Here is a 27,740-nt window from a genome sequence, read left to right on the forward strand (position 1 = left end):
GAACCCATGTTCAATCTAGTCTTCGGCGCGCCCCTCACCGACGCCGAACGCACCGCTCAATCTGCCCAGACTGCCCTCCGCAACCGCCAATCTGCCCACCGCGCCCAATGGCGTAAATTCAACGCCGATGCCCGAAAAGACTTTGACATCATCCTCGCTAGGAGCGACCTCGGCTCAGACGTTGAATATGAGCGGGAATATATCATCGCACTCTCGCACTCTACGCTTGAGCGCGATCTGGCGGAGTTGCATTTTCACGCTGTCAAGACGATGGGGTGGGGGAATAGGCGGAGAGGAGGGCAGGGTGGAGGGGAAGGAGAATGAGGAGAAAGGGGAGAGGGAAGCGCTGAAGCGGTCGCGGAAGGCGGTGGAGGATGCAGAGAGGTACGTTGAAGAGGCGCGGAGGAGGCTGGATGAGGCGTTGGCGAAACTTCAGCGGGCGAAGGAGTTTGGGCTTATATCGGAGGAGGAGTATTTGGCTACGATTTCAGCGAAAGATGAACAGGGGGACGTTGAGAAGGAGGGGCCGAGTAATGAAGATAGTGGCGTGAAAGAGGAGCTGGTTAATGTGAGGGATGATGGATATCGGATATTCGGCCTTCAAGCCAAATTGCAAGAGGAGCACCATCTTCATTGTAGGTGGGTAATAGGAGCAAGGATGGACGAAACGATGGCTAAGATATCTGAAAAAAGAAAGGAGAGAACATTTCATAACTTTAATACTGAAACTCACGATGAGACTCAAGACGACTTAAATTGTAGATATTGTATATTGACTGTAAGTAAGTTTACTGAGCATCCAGGCTCGGCTCCTAAGGTATCACATAGCGCTATCGCTAAGAACGAGGCCTTTGGCTTTGGTTTTTCTGGAAGTGCGTATATATTCGAGGCCGTAACGAAAACGCTTTCATCCATCATCTGGGACGAACAAAACCCTCGACATCGATGTTGTTACTCCATGCATTTTCCACCGCGGTGTATGCCTAAGAAAGATATACTCTGGTTCTGAATCAGACACGACCAGACTGAGTGCCTAGACAGGAGGGTACCCAGCAGCAGGTTCTGGATTCCACCAAGCAATCCAAGCGACGATGAAGATCAGCAATCCCATCGTGATCCACAACGCACTCAACACGGTTCCGGGCATACCCACGAAGTATCTGCCAATGAACCCCACGTGGATCAAGAAGGTAATCGCGAGGAAAGCGTCGAAATGCCACTTGCTCCAGACGATGCCGCAGACTTCCTCGAGCCGGTCATCTCCCCAATGAGATGGAGGGAGTAGGCTACGAAGAAGAAGAACAGGATGCCCAGAAGGATTGATGGGATGATTGAGGGACCCATTCCATGAGAAAGAGTGATGAAGACAGAGTTGGCAGTGCGGGTGAGGAGAATCCCAAGCATGCAGATTCGACGTAGCATGGCCTCGCGATTCGAGACGAATGGGTTGAAGCTGGCTACTCCTAGTCCGGGCCGGCAAGTGCGCATGTTGGGGCAACTGCGTTTGGTACCGCGGGGAGGTAGCTCTGTTCTGTTATAGGTACTCATATTGTCGGGCGCTTGAAATGAATGTCAACGGTGTGCACTTTAGGAAAGGTGTTGGATCAAAACTGAGTGGACGTCGAGTAACCACAGCGTTATGCAGCGACTCCTCAACAGATATGGGAGCTCAAACGTTCTCGGAGAGTATGATCGGCAATATATGTGGTGATGAGAGAGGCTTTTATGGGCCACAGCGGAAAAGCTTGGGAATGATATTTTACGTGTGAAATAACGGTTCGAGGTGGTGCCAGCAATGGGAATGAGAAATCCCAAGATCCTCAAGGACTGACGGATATTTGACTCTTAGGCACACTTCCAAGCTGTCTTCGCCGCAGTGGCACGACTTCTAGGAATCTATAAATGTACATACCTACTGTACGGCGTAATTCAGGATGAGGCTGTGAGTCAATAGATATTGGGGCCAAAACAGCACCGGCAGATACGGCCGTTCCAAAGTGATAAACGGACCAACCAGAGAGAAAGAGAACTAGCTTCGTCGTGTGGGAGCTTTGGGATTTTGAAAGGAAGAGGCGAAGCAAAAGTTCTGAAACCTCACGTGCTTGGCAAGGCCTACGAGCCGGAGCATCTAAGCTAGACGAAGACATAACCGAGATGCCTATAAAATCTGCAAGTCATACCTGGTATCGAGCACCGCTCTTGATGGCTGATGAGGAAGTTATTAGAGCGTTCAGCATCACGTGATAGAAACTGTATCACGTGAGAAAGCAGTGCCACGTGATGTTGGAAGTAGCCGTGATACCTTTGTATCTGATCAGTGATCTCCTTCGGCGTTAGCGCGAATCGAAATCTGGATGGGACAATGTATGGCTTGTGTAACATCTGCTTTATATCAGCGCGTCATTACATGGGGTCGCTGCTTTCTACGGCTCGCTCAAACCCGCTCTCCTTCCCCTCTCCATATCTCCGAGCAGAGTGATGCGCTGTCAGTCAAGATTGTCATCAAGCAGCTAATCTTTTGTGTTTCCCGATCATGCCGGATGTCTCGTGAAGGTTTGGCCCTCGACTATCGTAACAAGGCGGCCTCTCAAGACGCAGCAAGGGCGAGACCTGGTGAGCGGGACCCGGGGACTGCCAGCGAACCGTAGCGATGTGACAATGCCTCCAGCGCGCAGGAACCCCCACGTCTTGTCTGCATATACATTTACCAAGTCGCGCGGGAGACGCGAGTGAATCGGAGGACTGCCAGGACAGGGCGCGGGTTGGCGTGAGCTGAGCATGCTTGGCTCCGGTTCTGCGGAGGGGTTCATGCGCCGCCAGCGTCATATTGTGGAAGAGTGGGGACATTGAAGCATGACATCTCGTAGCGTGCATGGAGCACGCAGGGAGCTGCAGCACCCGCAGGAGACGTGGTGTGAGTGGTGAGCAGCGAAGGGAAACTACTCCGCGAACAGAGTGCAGTGAGGGGAAGACGCATGAGAGACGAATGGGGTCCCGAGGATCCCGACATGCGGCTTTCTGTGCATTTTCTGGGGAGGCAGCTGCATCGAAGCCCAGAATTAGCTACGTCTTCGAACGAGTGCGCTGGAGGCCTTGCACGACTGTGGCTGGCTGTTTGCGGGGTTGTGCTCGCGGTACGGGCCGAGGGAATGAGACGTCGTTGATGATGAGGTATCGCGATGAAGCGTGAGAGTGGTTCGTTTGCCGTTCAGTGCTTGTTGCGGCCCGCTAGCAGCACTAGATGGGCTGAGGCGGTCACAAAACACCATGTTGGACAGAGTGGTGATGATATTGCCAGAACAGGATCCTCTCTCCGGCCAAGACGGGGCGACAAGGAGCGGGGTCGGTCAGCCAGCCGCCCGGCATTTCCTCTCGCGGGCATTGGAGGGGCGATTGTATGCACGCAATGCTGCGGCTGGGGCCACAATGCCGACATGGAGAGCGGGCTGGAGGCTGTGGGCGTGGGTTGGATGCGGCATGAGAGAAAAAGTCTGGAGAGGCCTCGGGACGAGCACTCCGGCAGCAATCTGGAGCGGCAGCGTCGGCTGGTGCACCTCACGACCTGCAACATGGCTAGAACGGGGTATTAAAGTTGTTGTCTTGTCAAATATCAATCACTGTAAATAACATCAGTTAGGCAAGCAGTAGATAAGCGCTGAAACGGTGTATTTGGCGCCTGCGCGACGGCAGGCTCAACAACATCGCTCCTTCCATGTCCTGCTAGCCTCAAATTCGATTCTAACTGGCGTTAGTATCCTGTCGAAATCCTGCCAATGACCTGTCAAGAGCATGCCACCAGTCTGCCTCCTTTAAATTATCTCCAACAGTGAGTATGTAGCATGTTGAGTTCGCAGGCCATGTTTAAATTTCACAAGCGGCTGACAAAGCATCAGCAGAGAGTTCTAGCCATGTTCTAAATCCTAGGAAACACCGTAAGGAAAACACCACCAGCAACACCGTCCTCTCCTCGCATGCCGGGCAGCTTCGGGTTGCCCAATCCGCCCAGCTGCTCAGGTACATTCAGGTACAGGCGTGCCGTCGAATCACGGTCCAGAGCAGGCGTCTCCCGACAAAGGCGACGTCGCCCACGGCATCCCTTTGACGTCGACGCGCGCAGCACCAAGCCATGCCCCAAGGCCATCACGGGACGCGCACTGGGAGGGCAGCGTGCTCGCGCTGCCGTGGCCGATTCGAGTCGCTTCGTCCCTCGCTCGTGGTCGACTACGGCCTCAATCGGCGCGGTTATCGGAGTGCTGCTTCGAGTCACCCAGCTGTTCACCACCCACCACTTGGCTCCACTGGCGCTTCACGACTCCTTTGGCGCTGGACTCCTCTGATGCTACTTAAGCCTACCGCGGCCCTGCCCGACACGCCTGCTCCGTTTGCCTCCTTTCCTCTTGCCCTGGCCTGTCTTCGCCCTCTTTGTGCCGATTCAACCGCCGTGGCCGCAGTCAGCTGGCCACCCGTCGCCGTATTCACCACTCTGCCACGCTGCTCACGCCGCATCCCACGCGGCACCTGGGCCATCGGGAGAGCACCTCCAGAGCAGGGCCTCGAAGTCACCGATCCGGCGGCGTGCTGGCCAATTGACGCACGCACCGAGATTTTCCCCACGCTGCACGCCAATACCTTACCCCAGACTCGACATCTCGCTCTGTGACACCAGCCCAGAACAACGTCCATTGCCTCGCCTGCGAGCATTGCCCGCGGTCGTGGCGTCTCCAGGCGCCTGGAAGCCCTTCTCTGCCCGCTCTTATTACCCCCTCGTGTGCCCTGCTGCCGTGAACGGTCAGGCCGGCCGCGTTATCACCTCACGACATCCGCCGTGCCCTTCCTCACCGATCAACGCCTCCACGTTTTGGGGATGAACTTCAAGAACAACACCTCTCACTGGCCCGTAGGACAAGAGCCCATCAACGGCTGAAACCGGCTCCGCAGCCCGCCCCAGATTTTAGCTCTGAGCCTCGCTGTGCATCACGTTGCTTCTTCTGGCCGACGACATCGCAGTCGATACGCTTGCTTATTCCGCGGTTCCTCGTGCTCCCCTGACCTCAGGATCCGTCAGCCTGCTGCCACCCGTCGCCTCGCAGGTACTCACGACCTCCACGGGGCTCGCTCGTCATCCGGGAAACTCTATTCTTATCGTCTGCACGTAATGGAGTCTTCCATGACCTTGCTCAGTGCTCACATCCAATTTCTTGTATGTACCTTTCGTTAGTCCCCGCCCACTGTCATGCAATGCTTAGTAGCGTTATTACCCTCGCATCGCATGGTGCACCCCCAGCCGTGCATGCATGGCGTCCCGTAGGGCTGTTTTATATCTCGCCTCCCCACAAAACTTTTCGCCTTTTATTTTTTTTCTCTTAGCTAACACCATGCTCAACGTCAAGGATACCCAGTTGGCCCTGATCCACATCCCTCTGTCGCTTTATGCAAACTTCCTCCAGGCCATTCTGCAACTGCTGCTTCCTAATGAAGGCCGAACTGATTTTGCCTCCTCCAACGGAGCAGTGCGGGCCCCTCGGGGATGGCCGTACGAGCATCCTTTTGTCAACATCTCAATCACTCATATTGAGTGCTCGATAGTGTGTTCTCGAACTCTCGCCCGTGAGCTGTTTGCTCCTGTACGAGACAGCCTCGATGCAGCGGCGAGAAGCCAAGTGTCTATTACCAACGAAGACTCCATCGTCATGCAAGTTGACGGCGAAGGACTTGATGCCGGACAGCGAGTCCTTGAGCTCACCAGTCCACTCGCACTGGCTGGAATGTAGGTTGTCTCAATGAAGTCTCGAGACATTCAATCCTAACAAGCAACAGTTCCATATTCTTCATTACCACCTACTTTTCCGACTACATCCTCGTGCCTCTGCGGTGCAGAGGACAGGTTGTGCATGCCCTCGAAGAGCGTGGGTTTGCTTTCGAGCAGCACACTTCGACCTACGTCAATCCCTCCCACGGGCGGAACCACTCGTCCACTTCCTCGTTCGAAACTCAATCGCCAGGCACCCCACCCCCGGCCACCATCTCTGAGCTTCAAACCCGCACATTTGCGACGCTCAAACGGCGCAACATCGTCCCTACCGTCAATCCGAGTCTTCGGCTGATCCAATGCGCGGGTCGCAAAGACCCATCACGGACAGGCAACTCGAACGGCAACCGAAACTCGACGACCAGCGCAGCTGACGACGCGCTGCACCTAGGCCTCGTAAAATGCCTCATAACACCGCCGTGCCCGAGATTCCTGTCACTCACGCTCACGGACACCGAACCTGCATCCCTGCTCCTCGATCATACGCTCCTCCCGAACTTCGCGCAAGACGTCCTACTAGGCTCTAAAGACGACTTCCTTATTCCGATCACGCTGGACCTGCGCGAGCTTCCTCTCGAAAGCACTGGCATCGTGTGCGGTGTGGCAGGGCGCCTAGTTGGCGGCACAGCCCAGGGTGCTCTCGAGAACTCTGTCGAGATGAGCTACCTCAGCACCGCACGCGCAGGAACCGTCATGGTTGGCGAAGACGAGCTCCATCGAGCGCTAGCCGCGCTGCGGGGTACAGAGAACGGCGTCGTACCCGATTAACTTTAGGGCTAAGCGACGAGTGCGGCGATCTGATCAATGATGGGGACCGTCGTGGCCGCACAGCGATGGGTAGCCGCATGAAGCTGCGGTCAGGTGAGGGTCGAAAGTGCTCGCGTACAACCACAACCTCACCGATCAGAAACGCCAGACCAGGGGGCCTGCCCCTCATATGCAAGCAGGCAACAGGCAGTCCACTTTGGACAAGCCTTGCCTTCTTCAATATTGAGTGGTGGGGGGATGTCAGATTCTGGACTACCTGAGAATCTCTTAGTCGGCGTGGGAGGTGCGTCAGCCGGCAAAAGTCACCATTTCGATATCAGGCTGGAGCCCTAGGCACACTTTTCCGGTTTCGGCTCATCGCACATCCAAGCCGAGCGACGTTTGTCTTCATCAGCAGGGTTTCCTCACCGGTCGGGACACGGATATTGCATGCGGTGCCGTTGGTGGCGTTCCTCGTGCCTTGCGATCCGATCGACTTCCAGCCTATCACGCCTCTTTATCCTTCTACGACTTGTCACTTTTCCTCGCATGCATCGGCGTATTGTTGACGTTGCCCTTACCTTTTCGAGACGCCGTGTCTCTATTTCCACTTCTGCTCATCTCCACCAAACACACGTCCTCTTTCTCTCTCTCAAAACTCGCATCGCGCGCGTATTTATTTTTAGGTCTCGGACGCCGGAAAACAGTCTCACCATCATGTCTCTTATTTCTTAGTCGTGTTGTCTGGTCACATTACATGAACGATGCCACGCCGTCACGAGAAACGAAGGGCAATTAAGGAGGGCATGGCACTCACACGGCAGCATTGGGACTGGGGACATCAAAAAAAGTTGAAACTTGATGCATATACTTGGTTCGGGTTATTCGATAGTGGTGTAAGATAAATTAGGAACACCATCTACGTCTCTACCTTGACCACATCTTTTAAGACAAAGTCTTGTGATTAATTAGACGCGAATATTGATATTGTCTTAGGCGGTGGCAGATAAGTGTACCCAGAACGACACGCGTGTCCCATTTAGCGCCGGACTCCATCGAGAGCATAATCGAAGCCCCACGTTAAATTGCCGAAAGGTAGTAAAGATTTTTTTGTCCTATGACTTGACTATACTATCATTCTATAAATTCCAGCACATGACAATGACGTCAGCCCCCCCGGAGCCAACGGCGGCAATCTCATAAATCGATACTGGCCAGCCAATCTCCATACCCGTAAATCAGATTTGTTTATCACGCCGGCATACCCCAAACAATCACGTTCCCTGCGCCGCCGCACATCACGCGTCAGCAATTAGACTTTTTGAGATAAGAATAATGCCCCGATTGTAGCCGGGGCACTCCCGGGATTATGGAAACTACTCACCGTCACCGCCTGCGCTGGCCCATTCTCTCCGTGTCGGGCAGAAGGCGACTGCGCTGACGACGTCCTTTTTGGGGTTTGGGGGGGTTTGGGTGGCTGGGGAGTGGCGAAGTTTGTGAAGCGGGTTGCCTGTGAGGAGGTCCCAGATGAGGATGTGGCCGGACTCGCTGCCGCTGAGGATGATGCTGTCGGAGAGGCCGAGGGTGCTGCGGATGCGGTAGTCGGTGTTTGTGTACTGCTGGGTGTTAGAAGAGACAGTGTGATGAGAACGGGGAGAGGGGCGCACCTCAGGCGCTCTATAGGCTTTGAGGAGTTTGCCGTCTGGTTTGTCCATGAGGCGTATTGTGGAGTCCAGCGAGCTGACGAGGAGGGAGTCGGTATTTTTGGTTGGCGTGAGGGATGTTACGGGTGCTGTCCTTCGTTAGCTTTTGGCCATTAACTCCATTTCCGTGCAGATGGTCGATACTCCTCTCTCCTCCTCTCCCCTTGTTCGCGCGACGGGGTCGGAACTCGCAAGACTCACCCCCTATAACATCAACCAACATTTGCCCCATCCGGATATCATAGCATCTGACCCGCCCATCCACACTCCCCGCCACGATCTCCGCGCCCATCACCGCCACACTGCTCACGCTGTCCCGCGCTTCGCTGAGCACCATGATCGGCTTGTAGCTCTGGCTCTTCGCATCCCACAGCCGCACCGTCCCGTCATAGCTCCCGCTCACGACGACGCTGCCCTCTGTCCCGCCGAATGCGCACGAATTCACTTTGCCAGCGTGCCCAGTCCATCGTTTTATGGTAGTGGCCCGCGAAACGTCCCATAGGAAGACGGTCTTGTCGCCGCCGACGCTGATGAGGCGCGCATTGTCGGCTGATACGGCGAGGTCGAGCACTTCGTAGCCGTGGGCGTCGTAGGTTTGGATGAGGCCTGGGGTTGGGAGCGAGGGGTCGGGGACGGAGCCGGGAGAGGCGGCCTTTGAGGGGTTGAATAGGCGTATAGTGTGGTCGGTGGAGCCGGTGAGGATCTATCGGTATGTAAGTGAGGTTTCTAGAGCTTTGAAAGCTGCGGCTTGTAATGAAATTCGCTACGGAGTGATTAAGAGATAGTGCGTACGTATTGACTGGAGCCAGCACTGTAGGTCACAGCATGAACGGCGCCTGAAATTCGTTATGTATTATTGCTCCTTTGCGGGCGACGGCGAATTGAGTAGGGAATACCATTATGGCCTCCAAGTCTTGCTATCTGGCGGGTGGGGAATTGTGAGCTCATGGCGGTTGGGGTTCGGAGGAGAGTGCGGAGGAGCTTGAGGGGAGTTTCTTAAGCGCCAAGCCCCCCGCAGATCTTCTTCAAAATTTAGAGCTTCACTTTGCTCGTTCTAACAACAACCTCGCCGATTTTCGTCAACTCATAGCTGTGTTTCCAGATTGCCGGTATTGCGTAAGTTACTTTTGGTATTATCCTGAAACATTTTTACTAGAGCGCATATCAGAACCAGGCACCCGAGAAGCAGGCAACATCCTATGAGTAGAGGGGCATTTTCACACTGAGCACCGCAATTGCGAATAGTTTCGCAGACCTTCAAGACTCATCACCATGGCGCTCGAGGTCCTCTCTGAAAGGCCGCAGTTGGAAGCCTTCACTGCCCTCGAGGAGCACCAAAGCCAGACTCCTGGCACTTTCTTCGGTGGAAAGCCAGTCCTCCACTGCAAGCATGCAGGCGTCACCCTCCAGATCCCGCAGAACCAGCTCCAGTCGCATGCAGCTATCGCCAAGCTTCAGCCTACTGCGGTAGTGGATGGTCCTACTACGTCTCAGCTTGCTACCATCTCCAATGTCGAAATTTGGGTCACTTCCGAGTATGTCCTCTTCCCACTATTAAACTTCTCCATAGCTGACCCTAACCCCATAGACGTTTCGTCCTCTTCCAATTGGAGCCGTCCAATACGGGTGTCTCGATCCCGTACCCCTCCATCGCTCTCCACGCCATCTCGCGCTTCAAAGGTCCGCAGTACACATCATCAGAGGTCGGTCTAGAAGCCTTGTACATGGAGCTGAGCCTGAACGACACTGAGCTTGTAAACGCCGAGGACGAGATCGAGGTACTGGAGGTCACAGTGCTCCCGCCGAACTACGCCTCTGTTACCGAATCTACGACTCCCTACATCAAGGAGCTCTTCGCTGCGATGAACACTTGCTCGGACCTGCATCCAGATCCAGCGTCTCCAGATTCAGATGAGGAGGACGAAGGAGAAGATACCGCACCTGGCGCTGGCGGCTGGATCACGTCTGAGAACATGGACCAATACTTTGATGAGGCCGGGAACTTCATCGGAGGTGGAACGCTGGGTGATGCGGACGGCAACATCTTTGGAAGACGCGGTAACCTGGGTGCCGGTGCGGGCACGGTGAGGACAAGAGAAGAGGATGACGAGGCCGCACACGGGAGCAATGGCGTGGACGGAACCAACGGCGAGGATGAGACAAAGTGGCGCCGGACGGAATGAGCCAACACCGTGCTTTCGCTCGTCGATATCACACTTTTGGGGACATTTTGGGCGTCTAGGACAAGGATGGGTCAGGTACAGGGGCCTTGCTGCCTCCTTTTGCATCAAAAGCATGTGACCATAGGTCATTGTGGGCAACAATTGGTTGACTTATGAGTTTGAGCGATTACCCTGTTAACTATGTGAGTCACTCTAAAGACAATCGAGAGGGACAATGCATTAATTATATTCAGTGACTCTAAAGCCCAGCCAGAGCCTCGCGACGCGACTTCGAAGCCGGGTTATAAAACGGCTTTTCGCCCAATGACACGACCCTGTTACCTTGTCGTTTGCCCTCATAGTCATTGGTAGCCGTGTGGTAAACGGAGCGGCTGTACGCAGTCAATATTATGCAAAGCAGAGACTAAGGGAAGTGTTTGCTTACTTGTCCCAGATGGCAAGGTCGTTCTTATTCCACTTGAACCGCACTTGCAGGTCATGGTTTTCGTGAATCAAGCGATTGACTGGTGCAAATATTAGTACGGCCAGGTTTTCTCCAGAAGAAGTATTTACAGTATTCTTTGATGACTTCGCTTTCCGTCTCTGTTACGTTGTCAATCCATCCGGCATGGACCTGGTGGCCAGCAGCGAAGAGACTCTTCCATCCAGTCACAGGGTTGGTGCGAACAACCGGGCTAAGTAACAAACGTCAGTACCTATTTCAAAAAGTGAGCTAACACGATTTACGTACTGAGAAGCGGTAAAGTCGTTGCCCTTGTTCTCTGGTGCGCCTCTGTCATCCTCGATGAGTTCAAGACCATGCTCTGCGGCGACTTTGTTGAAGTTTGGCTTTGATTCGGTCAATGAAGTTCCCCATTCACATCTTTTAGCAGTCACTTACCTGGTAATGAGTAGCAGTCAAACCTTCAGCAAATCGTTGCCAAACCGGGGACAGGCGGTCAAAAGCTTCGTAGCCAGATGCCCAGAGCGTGTCTCCTCCGACATCATCTGGCGTCTTGACGATCTTCAAGATCGCGTAGTCCGAAGGAATACGCTCAAAGGTGATGCTAGGACCCATCGTCAGTCTCCGCAAGATATAGTGTCAAGGGGGATCATACTCAGCGTGCCAGCCCTCGCTCGCAGGTCTCTTCGAGTTAAAGTAGCGGCCCTTATAGTACTTCCTGTTTTGGTCAGATGAAATAACAGAAACTTCGTCATCAAGTTTGCCGTTCTCATCCACGGATATTCCTCGCTTGCTGTTGGATAGAGCGTGCTTGTGGAGCTACATTTCAACCATTAGACAGCTCCGTCAATGCCTGCATATGAACTTGCCTTCGAGGTGCTGGGCTTTCCCGTAAGTTCACCCAATTTCTGTCCCAAGATCTTCTGGTCTTCAATGTTGATATCCTGGTTCCTGAAGAACACTACGCCGCGCTGGGAAACTGCATCATACCGTCAGTGGGACTTGATTCATCTAACGGACAATATATCGTACCTGTGATGGCAAGATCCCGAACTTTGGCATCATCCTTGAGGATCTCAGAGAGCTGAAGCTTCGAATACTCGCGGCCGATGACATTCGTCACATCAAAAGACTCGTATGCATCGAGAGAGCCAGAATACTCGAGCGGAGCTGGGAAAGAAGCGCTCTGCGTCAATCCAGCAACACTCTTCTTGATCTCAGGAATGGTGCGAGCAGTAGTGCGGACTGGAGAGGCGGGCTGCTCGACCTGGGCGTCGTCTGCTGCGTGTGGAGCCATGGTGATACAATGCTGTACTGAATGGTCTCGGAATCAATGGTAATGGTCTAAAAGCCTGAATTTAATATCATTTCTACGATATCTCCTCCCCTTAAGTAGCAACAGAACCTTAACCCCTTCGCTCAGATATCCGCATACGGATATCAGTTGTCGAACGCGCTATCACCCACTCTCATCGCGACTTTACATACCCCGCTCGCACTACGGCAGCTTGATGCCGCAGATTCATCAGCATCGCGAGTGGTGAGGAGCCACTATCCCAGAGCCCTCGCATCACACTTCCTTATCACGAAGCGAGGCGTGGTATAAGCGAGAGCTGATAGGCTGGTTTGGGAGTCTAAGGCGGGGGTCGCGCAAAAAGACTGGACGGTTGCGCGATGGGGATGCCTGGAGATGTGTGTTTGTCGAGCAACATCCTGGCTATGAGGTGAGAGGTGCAGCTGTGCTTGGGATTGGTGATTGGTGATTGCGCGTTTATGTATTTCCGAACCGCCTTGCAACCAGGCGGAGAGCACGTCTTACATTTTCGATATTTAATTGATATTTTCACTTGCTAACAGGTTAGTATGAAGAAAGGTTGAGGTGGAGTTGGATGCTCGTCGGAATCGGGCCGAATCACGGCTCGTCAAATGGGAGACCTGGAAACTTCGACGACATTACAACTTTCAAGCTACATGCCACCATAACCACAACATCTATTCGAACAGGACGACTTTTGAGCAATCAATGGAAAGCTATGGGCTATAGTGAACAGTCTAGCTCTATGAATATCGGTGAGTAAACATTTAGGTTGCTACTGACTATGAGGAATGACACACTGCAGAGATCTCCATTCCACGGGTAATTGGTTATCATCTACATGATTCAACGAATCAGGCCCACACACGTAAGTGGTTTTATACATGCGTCCAGTACATAGTCGTCATCGTTCATCGTTCATCGTGCATCGTATCATTTTCAAGAGCGCATTAATGCTTCCAACAATACAAGCCAAGCAGTCATTACCAATCACAGCGTTCTTAAGCACTTTCTTGTCAATGCTGTACTCCTAATCCCAGCCCTTTCAGGCTCTTAGATACACTGACTCTGTGCCATGCCGGTATTGGAGTGGCCGGTAACTCAGAGACAGTCCACCTTGTTCCAATCTCTGCAGGACTGCGCTTGTTCGCCATCTCTACTGGGCTGTACCCACTGAATTTGTAATCAGACGCTGGCCGTTCAATGCTGACGAGTTCTCGTTGGCTACCGTATGTATCCAATGATGTCGCTAGAGATTGAGAAGGTATTAGATTGTTCGACCGGCATCGAAGCCAGAAGATCACGATGATCGAGATGCAGAGCAGTGCAAGTCCGCCGATTACTCCACCAACTATTGCGGAGATGTTGGTGGTGGGAACGGGCGTTGACGTCGTGGAACTTTGCGAATTCTGTGGAAGGGCTAAGAAAGAGGAGGTGGATGATGAGGCGGTCGGTGATGATGTAGTCGTTGCAAGACTCGTGGTAGCAATCGAGGAACTACTTCCAAGCGAAGAGCTTAAGGCTGTTTGAAGAGTGGATGAGGGTAACGAAGAGGTCGATCTAGGGGTCGGGAAGCTGCTAGATGGTGTCGGCGTTGACGTTGGAGAGTCTCCGGTAGTGAACGCAGCTAAGAGATGATCTGTCGTCGCGACCTTTCCGCACGCGATATAGGAGTATGTTTGGTCGGGTCTCGCAGTCAGTAGAGCTGTGGAGCAGAAGTCCCCAGTATTTCCACTACGGCAGAGGTAAGCCCACGTTCCCTATCTATCTCTCAAATTTTCAGACTGACCAAGTAAAGGTAGTGATTTTGGTATTCCCAACTGCTCCACAACCCTTTGAGCATGCATGAGAGTCGACGCAATTGCCAGCTAGGCCGCAATCGCTTGCGCTGATGACAGTAGAAGGACAGAATCCCCACAACGAGTTTTCCACATCGACTCGACCATCCGCAGTCCGTGGCTTGGTAGGATCTCCAGTCAAGAATCCGCAGGTGTTTTCGAAGGTAGTTTCTTGTCGTCGTGCCAGCTCGATCCAGTCTACGTGCGATGCATTGTCGCAGGCTCTAGCTCTCGACAGTACAGGTTTGCCGAGTAGTCCTTCTTGATGCCTGGGGCTTGCACAGACAAAGCCTTGGAAGGTAACGGTCCAGAAGAAATACAGTAAGAATACAGGAACCATATTAGGCCTGATATATAAAAGCGTTCACGATGTAGCGACGTGGTACAATCGGCCCATTGTGAAAGCATCTTAGCGGAGTGAACACTACTATCTTATTGCCTCCTTTGCTGTGCCTCAAATCGACCTGGCGGCCATACGCCTCTCAGTCAATATCATGGCTTTAAATTTAGGGGGCAATTCGCGAAGTGCTACCAGTCAGGATATCTACGCCCAAAACTTATCCCAAACGCCAATAGCCGACTCTGAAATATTTTTGGAGCGGTTCTTCGGTCTTCCTGATTGGAAAAGACATGCAGATCTGGAACTGATTTGCTGCAGTTTACTCTTTTTGGGTTGTCGCGCCTATCTGTGGCTGCGTGCTGTGCCGCATCCGCCAATAGAGGGGTGCCATAGCGCAGCCTTGTGCAATTTCTGGCGCTTAAGGGGGTCGGAACCTGCACATCCGCTTCGCCCGAACAGCAAATCGCCAGTTATCTACCCTATCACGCATCCCAAAGGTTGCGATCAACGGGTCCGCCGGAGTGGCACAGGGGGTACGCAGGATGGCACGTCTCCACGCAGGGGCCGTTGCGCCTAAGGACGTACCTCTTGACGTCTGCGTCTGCCAACCCTCTCTTTGTCAACTTTTTGTTCGGCCCAGCGTTCGTTCGTTCCGTTCCCCATGTATTCCCGGCGAGCTGTACCGGTGTTAAAAGCGTTGTGCCTGTGCTTTGGGGCCTTGTCGTTGCTAGTCGGCTTTTCATACTTGTGGACTGGTTCATCTTTTGGGCTAGTCAAGGTACCAAATTATTTCCACGATTCGATAAGCTCTATCTCGGCGAATAAGACTGGTAGATATCCCGCTGTTCTCCAGTCTAACGTAGTTTAACCTCGAAGAAACAGTAGAGAGCCCTACCAAAGAAAATGATGCACCAGAAGAGAAGAAGCCGTTGTCGAAATGGCTAGACGCTGCACCCTCGTTCATTAAAGCCATCATGAACCCGCAAGACGGCACCTTCAACCGACTAGACTGTCCAGCCCTGCAAGGAAACCGGTACGAATATCTTCGCCCTTCTCAGGAACTAGTGAACATCACCTCGAAAACGCCGAAATACTTCTTTGCTCTGGATCTCTATGACTGCGCACATATCCTTCCTCGACTGATCGGATCAATCGTCGAAACTATGCGTTATCTTGGCCCTGAGAACTGTGCTCTGTCGATAGTCGAGGGACGTTCCGTAGATGGGACATACGAGGTCCTGAAGCTCATGAAGGAGAACATCACAGCGATCGGAGCTGAGTACACGTTCGTTACAAATGAGATCGACCCTATGGCCAAGGGTGGGAACCGCATTGAAGCACTAGCGACACTTCGCAATCAAGCTTTGAAACCACTACTGGACCAACCGCATCGATACGACCCAGACACCACCATCATCTTCTTAAATGACATAGCGCTCTGCACGGAAGACATCCTCGAGTTGATCCACCAACGCATTGCTCAGCAAGCTGACATGACATGTGCCATGGACTGGACGTATGTCGGAGATAATCCAACCTTCTACGACGTCTGGATAGCGAGAGGCATGAACGGCGACTCGTTCTTCAACATCCCCGAAGACGGCAGTTGGGACTTCGCCTGGAACCTCTTCTGGAACAACGCGCCCACTGCTGAAAGATTGCAAACCGAGAAGCCGTTCCAAGTATTCTCATGCTGGAATGGCGTAGTATCATTCACAGCTAAGCCTTTATGGGAGAAGAACGTCAGATTCCGCGTCTCGTATGAGGGCGAGTGCTTCCAAGGGGAGCCAAAGCTCTTCTGCAAAGACATGTGGTACCACGGCTACGGCAAAATCGCCGTGATACCTAGCGTCAACGTCGAATATAGCGACGCCATGGCGAAGAGAATCAAAGAGCTCAAGGGATACGTCTCACGATGGGTGGACACTGAAGATGCGTCCTCGAAGATCGATTGGCAGCCAAGCCCGCCCGAAAAAGTAAAGTGCATGAGGTCGTACCCGGACCAGACTTGGTTGCCTTGGGACGAGCAGCTGGCAGAACATGGCGTTGCTCCGTAAGCAAGAGTTGGTAACACAGCATGTATGCCCGCACGCTCCTACGCCCAAAAGCCATATGACGCAGCTCGGGAATCTCTCGGCCGTGTCAGATTTGGGATAGCATAAGTCAGCAAGATCACGTGATGGTACAGTAATCTATCCGAGAGTGGTATAAAGTAAGTATAGAAACCGACAAGAACATCTACAAACCGAGCATCTCACCATCTCTGATATCAAGTGCTCAAGTTCTAAGACAAGCGCAATGGACGCTCTCATCCTCGATGCCACGTCAAAGACCGCAAACGTTCAGCGCATCCCGATCCCAGAACCAGGCCCGACCGAGCTCCTCGTCCATGTCGAAGCAGTAGCCTTGAATCCCGTGGATGCTCTGTATACCTTCAACCCACTCGGCCAAACCGGACGAGTCGTCGGTACCGATTTCGCAGGAACAGTCGCCGCATTAGGATCAGACGTCCCGTCTCTAAATCCAACCCTCAAAGCCGGCCAACGCGTCGCTGGCTTCCTCCAAGGCGCCTGCTCAGCAAACGACCGACCCGGCGCTTTCGCCAACTACCTGATTGTCCCGCACGACCTAGTCTGGCGCGTTCAAGACAGCTTGAGTCTTGCAGAAGCAGCATCAGTGTCCTTGACGGCTCTAACAGCCGCACAAGGCCTCTTCCCGCGCCTAGGCCTGCCAGCACCCTTCGCATACGATGTGAAACCTTCAACAAAGAGTACCGAGGAATCCCTGACCGCATTCATCTACGGTGCCTCCACCTCCGTCGGCCTGAACGCCACCCAACTCCTCCAACTCGCTGCCAAGGCCCATGGTATGACGCTCCACCTCATCGGCGCTGCGAGCCCCTCTCGCCATGCCATGCTCTCAGCGGCTCCGTACAGCTTCACCTCGCTCGTGGACTACCGCGATGAGGCCTGGCCAGCTCAAGTCCGCGCTTTGACAAACGGTGCAGGTGTCGACATTGGCTACGACTGCATCTCTGAAGGCCCATCCGTCGCTGCTGTCGCATCTACTCTCTCGTCAGCAGGAAGGATGGCGGTCGTGCGATCCCGTGCTGGCAAGGCGTGGGCAGCCGAGCCAGGAACTTTACCCACGGAGCCCGTGTACGGCGCGGTGTGGGAGGGGTTGGGAGAGAGGGTCGAGTACCAAGGATTCATCGTGCAGCCCTCAGCGCCTGCTCGTGCGTTCGCGGTTGAGTTCTACAAGTGGCTTTCGAAAGTCGGCGGGAGTGAGCTACTGCCGAATCCGATTAGGAAGATGCCAGGCGGACTTGAGAGGATTGTGCCGGATGGGTTCAAGCTGTTGGGACCTGGGAGCATGGAACAGAGGGGTGGGGAGAGCACAGAGGAGTGGATGAGGCCGGTTAGTGGGGAGAAGCTTGTTTATGAGATTTGAGGAAAGGGGATCGGGGTCGGATTTATTTCTTCTGGGAATGCGAAATAAAACTTTAGAGATTTAGCTTCAGCTTGTCAGGCAAGTTCCATGAGACGACTTCATGACACAGCGTCACACTTTACTAAAGGCTAATACTTCTGTGTTGTTAAAGCTAAACTTGAACATTGATGTGCGAAAGGACATGACAACCTAAAGACGTATGAGATGAATCAACACGGATGACCATACGATTGAGTAAAAACGTAATCATATAAGCAGAAACGAGACGAAGGTTGATAGATGCATCCTTGAAAGGAAAAGGTTGCAACCTGGGTTGCTGTATCACGTGATCTGTGAATCTGTGCTGATATAGAAAAAAGTCGTGACTTCATGAAAAAGAAAGGCATCCGAACCCCATGAAAGGAGACTCGTGCCCGTTCGAACGAAGTTCGGGGGCGTAACGTATTGTGAGGACGACGGGAACTGACTGCGGTATCATTGCTGGACGTATTGAATCGGTTTGGCAAGCTTTGCGTGAGAGTGTGAGTCTCAATTGAAGTATTTCCCGTAATCTCCGTTCTCAAACCCTTCCAGATCTTTGATGGTTGACGTCCGACCTTGGTATGGGCAGGTCCAGACTCGAACGACTAATCCTCGTTCGGGTACCCCTTAGAGTGGTTAGATTAAGACATTGTAATTGGACAGTTGATGTGTACTTACTGCCGTTCGGATAGCTGTGAACTTTGAATTCCTGATTGGCAAAACAGTGGGTGACGCAATATGCCGCATGAACTTTGGAGATCGAGAAGACAATCAGGGCAAGAAGAATTGGCAGTTCTCCAGTCAAACCCCCATACTCAGTGGTATCATGGGCCCAAGGCCGTGGTGCATGATAGATATCGGGAAGGAGCATGCTAGGCCATGGCTGGTTCTCCCTTTGTGTCCTCAGTATTTGTTGTGTTCCAGCGAATGTCAAGTGGGACGAGTAATCGGTTTCGTGGTGATCGAAAGTCAATTTATGCCAGTTGTTGGCCGCTTGGTTTGTTAGAGACGCATCGCAATCCGAGATCCAGAACCCGTGGTTGTAATAAATTGAATAAGTTTTGAAATGAATGGCGCCTGATGGCGGTTCCGTGATTGTGAGTTTTTCAATAGCTGTGCCGTTGCACCACCAGTAAATGCCAGTTATTCCTCCACTCATCAACTTGTTGCTCCCAGGGCTCGTTGGTGGCATCCAGGTTCCATGGGCATCGGTAACCGGAGAGGCGAGAGCATCCACTTCCATATCATCAATGCGGAATATGTAGGTCGGCTGTGATAGAAATCCGATCAAAACTGTACGCCTGAATATTTTGCGGGACACTCACAGCCATGGCCACTTGCTTTCCACAGGTTTCGCGTACGCAGCTAGTGTTCTGGGACAACGGATTCCGCACAAGAACGCCTCGGATACAATTTCCAAGAAGACTCCAGCTGAACTGGTTTTCTGCTGCCCATGTCCTCGCCTTACCGGAAGCTTTATCTCAAGCTTTCCGATGAGGCTCTTACGGTAGACACTCCGACTCACAGCTACGACGGCACAAAAGGGTCAGACGACTTCCCCCTAGCTCGTATATGACAGCACGAGCATTGCGGGATGCAGATAAAGGTGCATGGCTCCATTCGCAGGATAGCGGTGTGTCCAGGATCTGCTGGCTGCTGCACTGCGGCGCCCCCCAGACCTCCACATAATACCCCACCATCGAAGCCGACATGGATGCCTGTTCCGCCGGAGCGACGAGCAATGATGGCTCGGGGCACTGGTTGCCGAGCTGTTGAGTTCGAAGGAAGCGTTTGACAGCGCGTCATATCTCCTGAGAACCAAACTTTTCGCGATCATGGCGGACGGGCTCTGCGTCTTGATCCAGAAGGCATCACGCTCACTTATCGCTGGCGCAGCGTGAGCCGACTGGGCAGACAGTTAGTGGTTATCGCAGAGGTGTCAGCTGCCGTAGTGCAGCAGGTAGCAGGTTTCTTTGAGAATTTGGGCGCGCATACAGCCGGGCTGGGAAACGTAAGGCCTGCGCAGTCGACCAACCACTCTAGTTGAAGACGCCATTGTGCATGATGGTGTCGGAAGACGCGGCAGTGCCAGCTGGACGCTCGCTCTCGTGTCAGGCAGCCAGTCGACCATCTCGAGTGCGGAGTGACATGATCCTAGGAAACCGAAATATATTGACACGTTGCGCGTACCAAGACTTTAGATCGTCGGACGAAGTCAACACTTATGGGCTTTCGAAAGGAGTGGTAGTGAGTGGGAATCGAATCGCTCGCGGGCCGGATGGAGCTGTGGAAGCGGAAGGATGAGGCTCAAGTGGACGGTGATTTGCCGGCTAGCTATAAAGAGGCGACGGCGCTGGAGCATGCGAGCCGAAGGGATTGGGGTTGGTCGCGCTGCTTTTTGTGTATCGACTCGATATCGTTCCCTGCTCCGGCAATTAGTCGGACGTTTAGCTCTATTTTGGACTGGTAGGCCGTTCCCAACTGTCAAAGACAAGGAGAAAGACTCATTGCAAAGTCTGATCGTTCCTAGGTTTCCGGGAGCGGCGGCTCATTAAATACAGTTACGCGCCGGCTGCGCTGCACCAGCTGACAGCTGGAACAAGTGGCACAGTCCAGAGAGGGCGCTAAAACGGGGCGAAATAACCTCACGCATGCTGCGCGTTCTTCGTTCGCCTTGTTGCCCTGTTTCTAGCTGCGGTCGCCATTGCATTGAGGCAAGAAGCACGTCTCCGGTGAACTTTTCCAAGCCGCCGGCAGGATGGGCACCAACCAAATTCCATCGCCGGACAGATCAGTCGATTCAATTACTGGTTGACAGCGTAGTGGATATGGCATTCAGACCTCTCAGGCTCGGCGACTGATACGAAAAAAGACCATGGATGTAATTTGACGACACAGACAGTCCACACAAACAAGAATGACATACCACACCTTACTCGGGCTCAAAAGAATGTCGGACGCACCTTTGACCACGTAGCAAGGACTGGAAGCACCGCAATGCCTCGCTCATGTGCTTGACCGGTCCATGGCCGGTTGATGACCTGCTGTTCGACGCGAGATTCAACAACATCCACCCGCACACGAAGACTAGGGCAGACACTATTGGCCAATGTGGAAGGTGCCGCTTATCCATACGACGGCGTTTCTACCGGGAGAAAAGCTTCTTCGAACGCTGCAGCACGTCGACGTCGGTAGCAATCTTGGACGTTGCAGGCGCCAGGCCGAATCGGATTTCCACCCATCTCCACGATGCCTGGTCAGCTGGACCCCCTTGGACGATAAGGTTAGGCTTTATGCTGCCACACTTCGCAGCACACGCATTGCCTCGTAAATCCAGAGTTGGTCGAGCCACCTGGACAGCCACGTGAACGGCACAGTACTCTAGGGCTCGCCAATGAGGAACACCCGCCACCTCTTCGCCACGTCGCTTCCACTGCGTTCCGAGTCTAAAATGGCAGGCGAATAGCTTTTACCGGCGCTTGAGCTCTTTTGGAGGATGCCCGGATAAGTGCTCTTCAGCTATCCTATATCATGTCAGCTCTCCGCGCGTTGGACTGATACTGAACTCTCTCTTCGCTCCTGATCATCTTAAGGTTCGTGACTATAGGTCTTCTGTAGACTACACAAGAGTAGTAGTATACCGTATAACGAGAAGCAAGAGAAAGAGCCAGCGGATGGGGGGGGGCTAGAACCTATACGTAAGTCTGAGAGGCGGTCTGCATCCCGAGGCATGATGACAAACTAGACAGACTCTCGCGACTGACGCCTCTGCCCGCAGCTGACACAACCTTGGGCTCATAGGTGTATTGAACATCCATTCTATCCTTGTATCGTCCACGAGGGCGCAAGCTCCCCTTACGAGGTCGATGTAACGTTTCGACGAAAGACGCGGACGATATCCTAAGCGGTAGTATTCACAATCATGCAGCAAGGGGCAACCCGTCACCAACTCGACGCATCAGGCGGTAACTTGATAAGCGGCATGTAGTGGACCGAAAGGGGGGTGAAGCACCCGAACGTCTGGATATGCTCTCGGAACTAAAGACTTAGGCGGGTTGGTCAACGACGGCACTGACTGTAACCTGCGTACGAGCTACGGAACGGGAGCTACCGCTGAAACGAACCCTAGGTGAATGATGATCGGTGAGCTCCATGGTTGTGGTAGCGGCCGGCTCTTCACGCTCCGTTTGTCTCCTTCCCCTGATTCTCAGTCTCTTGTCCACATTATGCATCCATTCCTTCTATGGGTTCCCCTAATCCTCTTCAAGTCGTACTAAGGATGCGAGCAAGTATATCGACCAAGTGTTAGCTGTGAGGGAGTCTGAGTTATCGCGTATGATAGTCCGGACGTTCTGCGAGCAACGACGACGTGGCAAGACGGGCTTAGGCTACTGCAGAGCTAGGAGTTGGGATGGGAGTGGCCTTGTTGGCGTTTTCAGCACGGAAACTTCAGGAAGATGGCTTTAAGGATTCGTTCGTGGTGTAGTTGAACGTTCCTAGGCGGTGGGAACCTGACAGGACGTCTCTTGGTCGAAGGAAGCGGGAGAGCTAGAGCGTAGAAGATAGTTAGGAACAAATGTTACAGAGCGGCAGTGATGACATAATCTGTAATATAAACGCTTCAGTCGAAAGCGGAAAAGCGCTAAAAAGTTGTGCACTGACGAAACTTTCCCACCACCAACGCATCTCATCGTGATATCGTCAACTTGTCCACCCTAACTACAATAATACTTGTTGAACGTGTCCAAAATTGAACCTCTGCTTGTGCCCCCGCAAGCGACGTCAACTAGAATTATGGCCTCCTCGGACAATCCAGTACATACACTCATCCTCGATGCAGGCCCGATTATAAAAAACATTCCAGCAGTCAGCAGCTTGCTCGCACAATCAGAGGCACTCATCAGTGAGTAGAGTGCTGCTGTGTTAACTGTATACGCACTACGATTGAAATTGGACTGATCAATATAGCCACACCCGCTGTCGTGCGAGAAATCCGAGACCCTGCAACACGATCACGCTTAGAAACAACTCTACTGCCATTTCTGACGATACGAAACCCGACCCCAGCCAGCTATGAGGTTGTTGCGCAGTTTTCTAAAAAGACTGGTGATTTCGCTGTGCTAAGCAGGTCACGTTGATCCATCCTCATTAAGTCATTCACGCACTAACTCCGAGCAGACCTGATTTGGAGATCTTAGCTCTAGCTTATGAACTTGAGTGTTCGTCTTCCTTCCTACATCTTAAAGTCTGATGTGTTAACCGAGACCAGGCGAGAAGAACGGTGGTAACTGGCGCCTGCGAAGTATCCCTGGACAGAAAGAGCTGAATGGACCATTCCCAAGCAAGGAGAAGACAGAATCAGCAAATGCTCAACAGAAAAATGAATCTCAGACTGACAAATCTGCACAAGAAACGCCAGGGAATGGTCGGAGTACAACAGAACTGCCAACAAAACTGCCAACAGAGACTCCAGAAGCACCCTCCGAAGAAGAATGGTCTGCAGCCACCGCAGTGGATTCTACTATTGAAGTGCTGGAAATTTCACACACAGCTATTAACTCTGCTCGAACATCGGAAACAGGCGGTGTATCAATCACTGCAAATGAATCATCCGAACCCCTGCGCACAGAAGAAGCACCTAAAAGCCACTCAAATCATCACGCAGATGCACATCCAGCTGAACAAAACATACCAATCTCGCAATCTGAGGACGTCGAACCGAAACTCGCAGAACTACGATTGTCAGACTCTACCGAGCATGTTGGACCCGTGGAAGAAGATAGTACAGAAGAAGTGCCCCAACTAACAGAATCTTCTGACGATTCTGACGGCGGTGGCTGGATTACGCCCTCCAACCTGAAGAAGCACCAAACCAAAGAGAGTAATAAGTCGTTCCAATCCTACAAGCAACCAAAGACCATGTCGGTAGCAACCTTGACCACCGATTTTGCCATGCAAAACGTCCTCCTCCAGATGAACCTCAATCTCCTATCAACATCTCTCGCGTAAGTCTAGAACACAATCCTTCTCATCACCAAATCTCTCCTCAACCGACAATTTCTGCTCAACCACCAACCTCTCTGCTATCTCCCCACTACTAACCTAACACCCACCCCCATCAGCCGCATCAGCCGCCTAAACACCTACATCCTCCGCTGCTACGCCTGCTTCCTCACGACCAAGCTCATGGACAAGCAATTCTGCCCCCGCTGCGGCAAGCCCTCGCTCACCCGCGTCGCATGTTCGACCTCCTCCACGGGCGAATTCAAGCTCCACCTGAAGAAGAACTTCCAGTGGAATCACCGCGGCGAGCGTTACAGCATCCCGAAAGCCGTGCACGGCTCCTCCAACGGCAAGCGCGACGTCGGCGGCGGCAAAGGCGGCTGGGGCCAGGAGCTCATCCTCGCCGAGGACCAGAAGGAATACGCGCGCGCGATCGAGGGCCAGCGGCGCCAGAAGACGCGCGATCTCATGGATGAGGACTACCTGCCGGGGATTCTGACGGGGGATCGGAACAAGGCGGGCAGCAGGCCGAAGGTGGGCGCGGGGAGGAATGTGAATTCGAGGAAGCGGATGACCTGAGGGATGACTTGAGGGATGGGGAGCATAGGGATGGTATGTATAGGCGTCTGGGGATTCAAAAGAGCATGGTTGAGGGACTTGAGGACTGGTATTAGAGGGTATCACGAATTTCGAAAACGACGGGGTTTCTCCTACCTAGTAAGGCTCACGATGCAATATGTTGTGCCTAACTACAACACCCCTTCTACACCTTCCAACCCTCCACCCACGTGACCGCCCCCCTCAACACCCGAATCCAGCAACTCTTGGCCCAAACCCTAGACACCCCGCCTCCAAGAAACCGTCGTACCCAGAGCCGGTTGAGGCAGATAAATCCGGTAGGTGGACCATGTGCACATGGCCTCAATATCGCTCCGATAGCGGCGGATCAGGCCGACACTAGACGACCGAGTGGTCTGACACTCGCTCGACTCCGTCAGAATCTCCCCCTCTTCCTTAGGCGCTGCGCACCCACCAAACTACCATGTGTCAGTTCTGAACAATGGCAGAGCGTTCAAAGTAGATCCAAGTCGGCATGTGGTTGATTTGCATACACACACAAGCAGATTCTAGTCGCAAAAGAAGAGTATGAAGAAAGCAGAGCAGAGAATTATTTATTTTTGTGTAAGCCCCTATTACTCCTCAAACATAGCATACATCGTAATCCCCAAAATCCCAAACTAGGCTGGTATGCCCTAGCTAGCTAGGTGCAAGCATCCCGCCCAAAGCGCCACGGCTCTAGTAAAGCCCAGAAGCCGTCAGAAGAGCCACCAGTATATATAGCATGCAATCACAAGCACCACACACAATCCCGTTTGGACGCCGACAGTAATGATAATGGCAGCGCACTGCCCGGGGCCGCCAATGCAATGACCGACGCCCGTGACACGGAAGACCCACGGTAAGGTTTTGAAGATCCGTTTGGGAGATTACTTTATTCGGCATTTCAGATGGTTCGACTTGCATCGCGGGAAGAGCCTGTCACCAAGAACTCTTCAGACAGTGAGAAGAAGACTGTAGCGCATCGTCTCCAGACGGCGAATCGTTCCTCTTAACTGAAAAGAGGATCGGCAATAGCCAGACAAATTCAATGCCTAGAGATTGAGTGGGCTCCTCCGTTGACGAGGGCCGAGACCGGAAGGCTAGGAGAGCCAGCAGATTGGCCTCGCACATCTTGCATGGACGAAGGCGAGTTGATGAGCTTCCGGCGCTTGTCGGCAATCTCGACGAGCTCGGCGTTGGGGCCATCCGTTGAACGGGGGACCAAGGGCCCCATGGTATGTGTCAAGGAGGCGATCACGCTCGCGCTTTCGAGTTCGACGGCACTGTATTTCCGGCCGGTATCCATAATAGTGTCTTTTTCTCCACCGGGAGAGACTGGCCGGAGGTTCTTAATCCAATCCATACGGTCACTTTCCATGTCGAGCCTACCATCGAACAATCGGAATGCCTCGTCACAGCCAACAGTAGGATTGGAGGGCTCTAGAGTAGACATAGGAGGTTTTGGTAGAGAATTAGGGCTCCTCGATCGAATGGGTGCCATCTTTGTGCTGCTGCTTCGTGACCACGTGATATCAATCGCACCGGGCGCCTTCAATCGAGACACTGTCTCGCACCAGGCCTTCTGGCGAGGATTTGCCATGCAGTCCGCGCAAGAGCCAGGCCCTGTCGGGCAGCTACTTGAAGAATTCTGCAGCGTTTGTGATTGAGACGGAGGCGGCATCTCGGATCTGGACAACTGCTGTAGTGATTCAATCTTGCATGCGCAGTTGGTCTCGTCGGTGCAGAAGCCGCAGGTAGAGTCTTGGTCCGTCAAAAAGGTAATGGAGCCTCTGTCGTCCGGCTTCGGCATGCTGTTGTATTTCGGCCGGCTGAATTGGCCTGTGAAGTCAATCTCCTGTTCGGGGGAAAGGGAGTCGGCAGGTGAGTGGCCTCTAAAGTTGCTTGTCGAGATTTTGGTCGGTGAACTGAGATTTGGGTCTTTTGCGAAGGCCTCAATGCAATCACAGCGGCCGTCAGCCTTGCAGTTGCCACATCCAACATCCAGATCTTGGAATGTCTGGGACGTCCCAAGGTGCAAAGAAGGCGTCTTTTCGGGAGGGGAGTTTTGACCGCTCAGCGTCATCCCACCTCGTGCAGCCCTCTCGGCCTCGAATCGTTCCTTCCAGAAGGCAATCTCTCGGTCCTTGGAGGCAACTTCTTTCTCCCAGGCGGCCGCCTCGACAAATTTCCTGTTAAGTGTTGCGATGTGACTGCACTGAACCTCAACCTGCTTGTTTAGGTCTGCGATGACGGCGTCTTTCTTGGCGATCTCCTCCTGATGGATCTCGGCCTTACTCTTGAGCGAGTTTTCCATGCTCTCAAGAGTCTGCTTTTTTCTGGCTCGAAAGGCTCGCTGAGCCTCTCGATTCTGGGCCTTGCGCTTCGTCAAGGGCTCATCCGTAGCAGGCTTTCGTCCTGGCTTCGGTCGTGGCGGAACGGACCACGACGACCCAATGGGGCCACCGCCCATGGGAGAGGCCGGGCCATGGCCGTTCGACTGTGGGGACGCCGTGGCAGGAGGTGTTTGAAGTGAGGACCCTGGTGCCAGCGTTTGTGCTATACGCTATCAGTGGGACTGTACATGGCGAGCGATTCCGTGAAGACTGTATGAGGAGAAGGTGGAGACTGAAGCTTGAAAGATGTGCCGGATGAGGGGAGCAGCGATGAAAGCGGCACGTGATGGTAATTGCGCCACTAGAAATACTCAATAGGCTCCCCAGCTGCCACAGAATATACACCGGTGGCAATAGAGGGCGGTGGTGCGGGCTTGAGGTAGTGCAGTCAGGATGTGCATGGGTCGACTCACCGCGCGAGGAGCTCAGCGGGCGCGTGGAGCTGGTAGCCGAGTAGTTGGAGGCAGGTGACGATGCTTGGACAGGCTGAGGAGCATTGTGCTCTCCTCGGTGACGGGCCGTGGATGGAACGTCGTCTTTGGCCATAACGAAGTCGGTGGTGTGTGGTGCACGAGGGCGGCGGTTGCTGTTATCATATCAGATCCGACGGAATCTCCGGGCGGCCTTCTCGGCCTTGAACAGACAAGGCTTCGGCGCGAGACGGCGCGGAAACATTGCCGACATCGGAGCCAGACCGAGTCAAGACGGCACGTTCCCTCGTGAATGGTTTGTGTGAAAGCATCATATGGACCTCACGCCTTGCTGGCAGTCTAACCTCAAGTCCTCGCAAGGGTATGTACTTCTCTCACTTTCATCTCTTGAAGGACGTGCCGCGTATACTAGGGCATACACCGTTGAGTTTGATCAGGATGCTGGCATGTCGCATGCTAGTCGCA

General features: G+C 53.2%; 13 protein-coding genes across 13 annotated transcripts; 6 read left to right on the plus strand and 7 right to left on the minus strand.

Annotated features, from left to right (window-relative positions):
- Nucleotides 1–1,095: 1,095 nt before the first annotated feature.
- Nucleotides 1,096–2,372, minus strand: BDZ99DRAFT_216938 (uncharacterized protein). The gene is made up of 3 exons (XM_033713405.1): nt 2,303–2,372; nt 1,913–2,206; nt 1,096–1,559 (listed from the first exon to the last, which is right to left on the minus strand). The coding sequence occupies exons 2-3, from the start codon at nt 2,145–2,147 to the stop codon at nt 1,183–1,185; spliced, it is 612 nt and encodes a 203-aa protein (XP_033568711.1). The 5' UTR covers nt 2,148–2,206; nt 2,303–2,372; the 3' UTR covers nt 1,096–1,182.
- A 654-nt stretch (nt 2,373–3,026) lies between these two features.
- Nucleotides 3,027–3,664, plus strand: BDZ99DRAFT_216917 (uncharacterized protein). The gene has a single exon (XM_033713404.1). It carries the CDS (start codon nt 3,180–3,182, stop codon nt 3,588–3,590), a length of 411 nt encoding a protein of 136 aa, XP_033568712.1. The 5' UTR covers nt 3,027–3,179; the 3' UTR covers nt 3,591–3,664.
- Nucleotides 3,665–4,928: 1,264 nt separating this feature from the next.
- Nucleotides 4,929–6,792, plus strand: BDZ99DRAFT_216996 (uncharacterized protein). The gene is made up of 3 exons (XM_033713406.1): nt 4,929–5,200; nt 5,391–5,767; nt 5,818–6,792. The coding sequence occupies exons 1-3, from the start codon at nt 5,156–5,158 to the stop codon at nt 6,575–6,577; spliced, it is 1,182 nt and encodes a 393-aa protein (XP_033568713.1). The 5' UTR covers nt 4,929–5,155; the 3' UTR covers nt 6,578–6,792.
- A 607-nt stretch (nt 6,793–7,399) lies between these two features.
- On the minus strand, nt 7,400–9,207 carry BDZ99DRAFT_455913 (mitogen-activated protein kinase organizer 1; the record flags this gene model as incomplete). Its single annotated transcript, XM_033718456.1, has 6 exons — nt 7,400–7,839; nt 7,941–8,172; nt 8,224–8,348; nt 8,461–8,962; nt 9,052–9,095; nt 9,156–9,207. The coding sequence occupies 6 exons, from the start codon at nt 9,205–9,207 to the stop codon at nt 7,808–7,810; spliced, it is 987 nt and encodes a 328-aa protein (XP_033568714.1). The 3' UTR covers nt 7,400–7,807.
- Nucleotides 9,208–9,531: 324 nt separating this feature from the next.
- BDZ99DRAFT_402857 (uncharacterized protein) lies at nt 9,532–10,442 on the plus strand (the record flags this gene model as incomplete). The annotated part of the gene is made up of 2 exons (XM_033716312.1): nt 9,532–9,794; nt 9,848–10,442. The coding sequence occupies 2 exons, from the start codon at nt 9,532–9,534 to the stop codon at nt 10,440–10,442; spliced, it is 858 nt and encodes a 285-aa protein (XP_033568715.1).
- Nucleotides 10,443–10,680: 238 nt separating this feature from the next.
- BDZ99DRAFT_577434 (taurine catabolism dioxygenase) lies at nt 10,681–12,239 on the minus strand (the record flags this gene model as incomplete). The annotated part of the gene is made up of 8 exons (XM_033728691.1): nt 11,917–12,239; nt 11,754–11,863; nt 11,540–11,703; nt 11,323–11,488; nt 11,173–11,270; nt 10,995–11,116; nt 10,867–10,945; nt 10,681–10,813 (listed from the first exon to the last, which is right to left on the minus strand). Exons 1-8 carry the CDS (start codon nt 12,179–12,181, stop codon nt 10,681–10,683), a joined length of 1,137 nt encoding a protein of 378 aa, XP_033568716.1. The 5' UTR covers nt 12,182–12,239.
- Nucleotides 12,240–13,004: 765 nt separating this feature from the next.
- Nucleotides 13,005–14,377, minus strand: BDZ99DRAFT_577436 (uncharacterized protein; the record flags this gene model as incomplete). The annotated part of the gene is made up of 2 exons (XM_033728692.1): nt 13,005–13,933; nt 13,989–14,377. The coding sequence occupies 2 exons, from the start codon at nt 14,375–14,377 to the stop codon at nt 13,216–13,218; spliced, it is 1,107 nt and encodes a 368-aa protein (XP_033568717.1). The 3' UTR covers nt 13,005–13,215.
- An 867-nt stretch (nt 14,378–15,244) lies between these two features.
- Nucleotides 15,245–16,554, plus strand: BDZ99DRAFT_217138 (alpha-1,3-mannosyltransferase CMT1). The gene has a single exon (XM_033713407.1). It carries the CDS (start codon nt 15,352–15,354, stop codon nt 16,432–16,434), a length of 1,083 nt encoding a protein of 360 aa, XP_033568718.1. The 5' UTR covers nt 15,245–15,351; the 3' UTR covers nt 16,435–16,554.
- Nucleotides 16,547–17,956, plus strand: BDZ99DRAFT_469492 (GroES-like protein). The gene has a single exon (XM_033721510.1). It carries the CDS (start codon nt 16,676–16,678, stop codon nt 17,825–17,827), a length of 1,152 nt encoding a protein of 383 aa, XP_033568719.1. The 5' UTR covers nt 16,547–16,675; the 3' UTR covers nt 17,828–17,956.
- A 26-nt stretch (nt 17,957–17,982) lies between these two features.
- On the minus strand, nt 17,983–19,498 carry BDZ99DRAFT_469493 (uncharacterized protein). The gene is made up of 3 exons (XM_033721511.1): nt 19,174–19,498; nt 18,527–19,118; nt 17,983–18,474 (listed from the first exon to the last, which is right to left on the minus strand). Exons 1-3 carry the CDS (start codon nt 19,177–19,179, stop codon nt 18,356–18,358), a joined length of 717 nt encoding a protein of 238 aa, XP_033568720.1. The 5' UTR covers nt 19,180–19,498; the 3' UTR covers nt 17,983–18,355.
- On the minus strand, nt 19,475–20,263 carry BDZ99DRAFT_469494 (uncharacterized protein). Its single transcript, XM_033721512.1, has one exon. It carries the CDS (start codon nt 19,977–19,979, stop codon nt 19,788–19,790), a length of 192 nt encoding a protein of 63 aa, XP_033568721.1. The 5' UTR covers nt 19,980–20,263; the 3' UTR covers nt 19,475–19,787.
- Nucleotides 20,264–22,536: 2,273 nt separating this feature from the next.
- BDZ99DRAFT_577440 (D-site 20S pre-rRNA nuclease) lies at nt 22,537–24,625 on the plus strand. The gene is made up of 5 exons (XM_033728693.1): nt 22,537–22,751; nt 22,817–22,976; nt 23,027–23,067; nt 23,118–23,853; nt 23,971–24,625. Exons 1-5 carry the CDS (start codon nt 22,643–22,645, stop codon nt 24,428–24,430), a joined length of 1,506 nt encoding a protein of 501 aa, XP_033568722.1. The 5' UTR covers nt 22,537–22,642; the 3' UTR covers nt 24,431–24,625.
- Nucleotides 24,626–25,039: 414 nt separating this feature from the next.
- Nucleotides 25,040–27,395, minus strand: BDZ99DRAFT_504448 (uncharacterized protein). Its single transcript, XM_033724042.1, has 2 exons — nt 27,258–27,395; nt 25,040–27,007 (listed from the first exon to the last, which is right to left on the minus strand). The coding sequence occupies exons 1-2, from the start codon at nt 27,388–27,390 to the stop codon at nt 25,497–25,499; spliced, it is 1,644 nt and encodes a 547-aa protein (XP_033568723.1). The 5' UTR covers nt 27,391–27,395; the 3' UTR covers nt 25,040–25,496.
- Between the last annotated feature and the right edge of the window lie 345 nt (nt 27,396–27,740).

The sequence above is a fragment of the Mytilinidion resinicola genome (assembly GCF_010093595.1).
Source record: "Mytilinidion resinicola strain CBS 304.34 unplaced genomic scaffold BDZ99scaffold_37, whole genome shotgun sequence".
In the NCBI taxonomy this organism is placed as follows: domain Eukaryota; kingdom Fungi; phylum Ascomycota; class Dothideomycetes; order Mytilinidiales; family Mytilinidiaceae; genus Mytilinidion; species Mytilinidion resinicola.

Bases quoted from the DNA above. Each gene is read 5' to 3' on its own strand.
- BDZ99DRAFT_216938 (XM_033713405.1), bottom strand. From the start codon at position 2,147: ATGTCTTCGTCTAGCTTAGATGCTCCGGCTCGTAGGCCTTGCCAAGCA. The intron at 1,560-1,912 runs GTATGTACATTT...ATTCATTTCAAG, and splicing joins TGAATTACGCCGTACAGTAG to CGCCCGACAATATGAGTACC.
- BDZ99DRAFT_469493 (XM_033721511.1), bottom strand. The intron at 18,475-18,526 runs GTAAGTACACAT...AACCACTCTAAG, and splicing joins TCACAGCTATCCGAACGGCA to GGGTACCCGAACGAGGATTA.
- BDZ99DRAFT_469492 (XM_033721510.1), top strand. From the start codon at position 16,676: ATGGACGCTCTCATCCTCGATGCCACGTCAAAGACCGCAAACGTTCAG.
- BDZ99DRAFT_216996 (XM_033713406.1), top strand. From the start codon at position 5,156: ATGGAGTCTTCCATGACCTTGCTCAGTGCTCACATCCAATTTCTT. The intron at 5,201-5,390 runs GTATGTACCTTT...CTCAACGTCAAG, and splicing joins GTGCTCACATCCAATTTCTT to GATACCCAGTTGGCCCTGAT. The intron at 5,768-5,817 runs GTAGGTTGTCTC...AACAAGCAACAG, and splicing joins CCACTCGCACTGGCTGGAAT to TTCCATATTCTTCATTACCA.
- BDZ99DRAFT_504448 (XM_033724042.1), bottom strand. From the start codon at position 27,390: ATGGCCAAAGACGACGTTCCATCCACGGCCCGTCACCGAGGAGAGCAC. The intron at 27,008-27,257 runs GTGAGTCGACCC...GATAGCGTATAG, and splicing joins CCCGCTGAGCTCCTCGCGCG to CACAAACGCTGGCACCAGGG.
- BDZ99DRAFT_469494 (XM_033721512.1), bottom strand. From the start codon at position 19,979: ATGGTCGACTGGCTGCCTGACACGAGAGCGAGCGTCCAGCTGGCACTG.
- BDZ99DRAFT_217138 (XM_033713407.1), top strand. From the start codon at position 15,352: ATGAACCCGCAAGACGGCACCTTCAACCGACTAGACTGTCCAGCCCTG.
- BDZ99DRAFT_216917 (XM_033713404.1), top strand. From the start codon at position 3,180: ATGAAGCGTGAGAGTGGTTCGTTTGCCGTTCAGTGCTTGTTGCGGCCC.
- BDZ99DRAFT_577440 (XM_033728693.1), top strand. From the start codon at position 22,643: ATGGCCTCCTCGGACAATCCAGTACATACACTCATCCTCGATGCAGGC. The intron at 22,752-22,816 runs GTGAGTAGAGTG...TGATCAATATAG, and splicing joins ACAATCAGAGGCACTCATCA to CCACACCCGCTGTCGTGCGA. The intron at 22,977-23,026 runs GTCACGTTGATC...AACTCCGAGCAG, and splicing joins GATTTCGCTGTGCTAAGCAG to ACCTGATTTGGAGATCTTAG.